The sequence below is a fragment of the Protobothrops mucrosquamatus genome, unplaced genomic scaffold (genome assembly GCF_001527695.2).
Source record: "Protobothrops mucrosquamatus isolate PMUCROS unplaced genomic scaffold, P.Mucros_1.0 scaffold6006, whole genome shotgun sequence".
NCBI lineage: Eukaryota > Metazoa > Chordata > Lepidosauria > Squamata > Viperidae > Protobothrops > Protobothrops mucrosquamatus.
In genome coordinates, this window is record NW_015391845.1 from 1 (window position 1) to 4412 (window position 4412).

Here is a 4412-nt window from a genome sequence, read left to right on the forward strand (position 1 = left end):
AATCTATTCTGTTTCACTTTAAACTCTTTAAAGCAGGGGTCTTCCAACTTGGCCCTTTTATGACTTGTGGACTTCAACTCCCAGAATTCCTCAGCCAGGCGCCCACAAGTCATAAAAGGGCCAAGTTAGAAGACCCCTGCTTTAAAATTTGGAGCTCAATTGTGGTTGTGAGTCAAGGGCTCCCTGTATTATTCTGCTTTTGACATAACTAACTTGTAAAAGCAGAAAGACACACGAGCATTGACGGTGGAAAACATGCTTGGTAAGTAAAAGTTGGGAAGTTTAATTTCTCACAACTGCAATTTGGAGGAATAGAATTGTTTTTTCTGCGGTTCTATCTACCCGTTGAAATATGTGCCTGTCTTGTTTGGTTACTGTGCCAAACCAGACAGGTACAAATGACAGACTCAATAAATCCTCTGTAGAACAGCAATGAATATACGGTATACATTAATTTCTGCAAGCTAGTAACTTATCCTCCTGACACTGGTCAAAAACTCTGGCCCTCAACACATTGAAGGATGCTTTAGAAACGTAACATACCTTGAGGTCTTCGTAGGTGTCTGCTGAGAGCTTGGTGCTGTTCATGTTTAAACTACAGAGGCTTTTCATGGCTAGGAAATAAACACATAAGGATGTTGGTCAGTATACAGCTTGCAAAGGATGGCATAAAAAACGGGAAACGGTTGAGGCCTGGTAACTCACGTCCCACAGATCAACATCTGGACTTTAAAAAGCACCCAACCCCTTCATTTTGGATCAGCCTGTCTCCCAAATTAAGAGCAGAAAGCTGATCCAACATTTTACGTTTTCCTTGATTGGGTGCTATCAAGTTGGAATTGACTCTCAAACACACGGTATAGAATCTTGGTGTTGTTGGTTTTTTTTGATGAATTTGGAGATGCCAAAAATCAGCTGGTCCTTGATAAGAAAATCTCTCATTTTGCAGAGTTCATAAAACAGGAAAAGTAGTAACGCGTGCTTTATAAACCATAGTAGTTAGATTCTTCACTTACAGCTCAGGGCCAGAAGACCAGCATCGGTGACGGGCGTTTCACACAAGTTGAGCACTTGAAGCATCGTGAGGTGTTCAGACAGGAGTCGCAAACCCGCATCTCCGAACTGCAGGGAAAGGGGGGGGGGAGAAAAAAGAGTAATGTTTATAAGGAGCAGCAAATGGCTGGAAAATAAAAAAGCTCTAAACCAGGGGTCTTCAAACACTGGCAACTTTCTCTTCTTCTCTTTTTCTTCCCCAAGTTTCCCGTTGATTTCATTTCCTTTGCATTTTATATTCTGACAAACTAATAACATTTGTAAATGGACAAATAATAATAATTAAAAAAGATATGGAAGACAACTTCCAGTTCACAGACAGTCTAGGCTTATTGCAGATGATGAGAATATATCTGGGTGTGATTGAGGTGCAAGAAAAAAATGACTGTAATACAGGGGGTCCCCAATCCCCGGTCGGTGGACCACCACCGGCCCACCACATGCCAAAAACCGGGCCACACAAACAAGCGGAGCTCCATCTGTGGGATGCAGACAGCCTCCAGTCCACGGAAAAATGTCTCCCCACGGAACCGGTCCCTGGTGCCCAAAAGGTTAGGGCCCGCTGCTGTAATACGTGGGACTTTGAAAGAGGAAGCCACGCTTTTGAGAGAAATCTCCTTAAAAGGGCTGGATCGATTGCACAGAACGAAAGCAGCTCTTCCTGTGGTGATGATGCACTGGGCCCTCACGGTTTGAGTGAGCGCCAACTTCCCTGCTTGCACAGCTCATACCTGAGTTGACCACAGGTTCAGCTGCTTGAGGGAAGGTAGTTTAATGAGTTGCTCTGCACAGGCACTTGTGACGTTGGTAAAGGCCAGGCTGAGGTTCTCCAAATTTCCAAAAGACCCCGAGCTTAAGAGCCGAGCCAGGTCCGCATCCTGAAAAGTAGAAGATTGCAGAGATCAGTCAAGGAAACTCTCCCTTTTTTTTTAGAGAGAGAAACATGGATGGATGGATGGATGGATGGATGGATAAGATAGATAGATAGATAGATAGATAGATAGATAGATAGATAGATAGATAGATAGATAGATAGATAGATAGATAGATAGATAGATAGATAGATAAGATAGATAGATAGATAGATAGATAGATAGATAGATAGATAGATAGATAGATAGATAGATAGATAAGATAGATAGATAGATAGATAGATAGATAGATAGATAGATAGATAGATAGATAGATAGATAGATAGATAGATAGATAGATAGATAGATAGATAGATAGATAGATAGATAGATAGATAGATAGATAACCTTTATTGTAATTTTTTACTGTGGGCACACTGGCATACATTAAAAATGAAATTCTATTGCCTGCTCTCAAAGTGTACACGTACATAAGACACACATAGTCATGATATATACATACATATGTATATACCTACATCCTTACATATAAACACCAGTAAATTAATCACTGTCCATCTTGAAATACATAGCGGAAAGAGGAAGCTTGAGAGTTTATAAGGTTAATACTATATGGAATAAAACTGCGACTGAATCTGGATGTTCGGCTTCGGATACCACAAAGCCCCCTCCTCCAAGAAGGTAATGAGGAAAACAGGCCGTGGAGAAGATGTGTAGTGTCCCAGATGATCTTGCGGACCCTGCTCAAGCAACGCTTCTGTGCCGTGTCCTGGATGGAAGAGAGGGAACTGCCAATGATCTTTTCTGCTGTCCTCACCACTCTCTGCACCGCCTTCTTGTCCGAAGCAGGGATGCTTCCAAACCAGACTTGTGATGCTGTAGGACAGGATGCTCTCGATCGTCCCTCTATATGTGCTCCTCATTGGCAGAGGAGTCTCTAATTCTATAAATTATACTGTACATTCCTTCCATATAATGGCCAATACCAAGGAATGGTATTCCCTGTGACACTCCATGGAAGCAAATGTTGGACTTTGAGGAAGCAGGATAGGAAGACATTGATGCGTTCTGCAGGCTCAGGATCACACTGAGATTCAGAAGGAGAACTCACCGTGGATTTTGATGGCAGTGTTAGCCTGGTGGGCCCGCCTTTCCTCTGCTGCAAAAGAACAGATTCATTGCTTACAAAGGTGACAACCATGGACCTACAGTAGTAAAGCATAGGCTGGGGGCTGCAGAAAGTCCACATCTTCTCTCTACAATAGGAGTGTCCAACCTCAACAACTTTAAGACCTGTGGACTTCAACTCCCAGGCTGGCTGGGGAATTCTGGGAGTTGAAGTCCCCAGGCCTTAAAGTTGCCCAGGTTTGACACCTCCCCCCCCCGATATACATAATGACCTCTGTTGATATTGCCCCAATTCAGTTCTAAATAGTATAAGCAAAAATAAAAATACATTCTTCAATGGATTACAATCAGATGTCTTCTCCATGATGCTTCCTGCTGTTTGGAATGATAGCTTCCCTATTCAGCATCCATACTGCTCCCACTTTCTGATTTTTTTAAATTGCCCCAACCAACCAACCAACCAACCAACCAACCAACCAACCAACCAACCAACCAAACCAACCAACCAACCAACCAACCAACCAACCAACCAACCAACCAACCAACCAACCAACCAACTAACTAACTAACTAACTAACTATGGCTTAGAGAGTCGTCTCTCAAACTTCTGGTCTCTGTTCTTTTATTGTGTGGAGTTTCTGACCAACCAGCAGGTGGCAGCATCTAGCTAATTTGGGTGGCTCATGAAAAAGCTAAGCAGGACCACACCTGGCCAAATCTTGGATGGGAGAATCTCAAGACACAAGTCTGTAGGCCAGAACCACATGTCAAGCCAAGTCTTGGAGGATCCCATGAAGAAAACGGTGCTCCTCTGAAGTAGGAAGGTGGACTATAAAATCGAGACGCTCACCAGCTCTTTGAGTTCCCTCTGCCGGTCACAAAGCTGCTCGTACATTTTCTTCCCCACCTCAGTGCTTTCCAGGGTTGAGATGATCTGAAGCTGTGTGTCCTTGTTCTCAATGATGTTGTACTCCAGCATCAGGCAGAGGATCTGAGGGACAAGGAGAGAGAAAGGGTGGCCCGTCACTGGAGGTAGACTCACAGCATCATCGCCCAAGACTTATCTCTTGTCTGCTTTCCAAAGGGCAAACACTGTAATTCTTCACGATCCCATAAGTGAGGAACCATGGGGAACCGTGAGGGGTCCTTGCTGCTCTCTTGCAGACTTTTCATTCCCCAAACTAGGTAACATCATCAGTGCTAGAAGGGAGTGGGTTTTGCAGAGAGGAGGATGACTGTGGGGTCTTTGGTACTCTCTGAGCTTGGTGGTTTTCTTGCAGACGTTTCATTCCACAAACTAGGTAACATCATTAGTGCTGTAAAGGAGTGGGGTTGGGGGGGGAGGAGGAGGAGGAGGGG

General features: G+C 43.9%; 1 protein-coding gene across 1 annotated transcript in view; it reads right to left on the bottom strand.

Moving 5' to 3' along the window:
- Nucleotides 1–543: 543 nt before the first annotated feature.
- LOC107300040 (C-Maf-inducing protein) overlaps nucleotides 544–4412 on the bottom strand; it is a gene marked incomplete at both ends in the record, with an annotated part of 21295 nt that continues 17426 nt past the window's right edge. The window contains 5 exons of the mRNA XM_015829383.1: nucleotides 544–614; nucleotides 1017–1122; nucleotides 1785–1931; nucleotides 3037–3084; nucleotides 3904–4044. Coding sequence (XP_015684869.1) covers nucleotides 544–614; nucleotides 1017–1122; nucleotides 1785–1931; nucleotides 3037–3084; nucleotides 3904–4044 — 513 coding nt within the window. The remainder of the gene's footprint in view (nucleotides 615–1016; nucleotides 1123–1784; nucleotides 1932–3036; nucleotides 3085–3903; nucleotides 4045–4412) is intronic.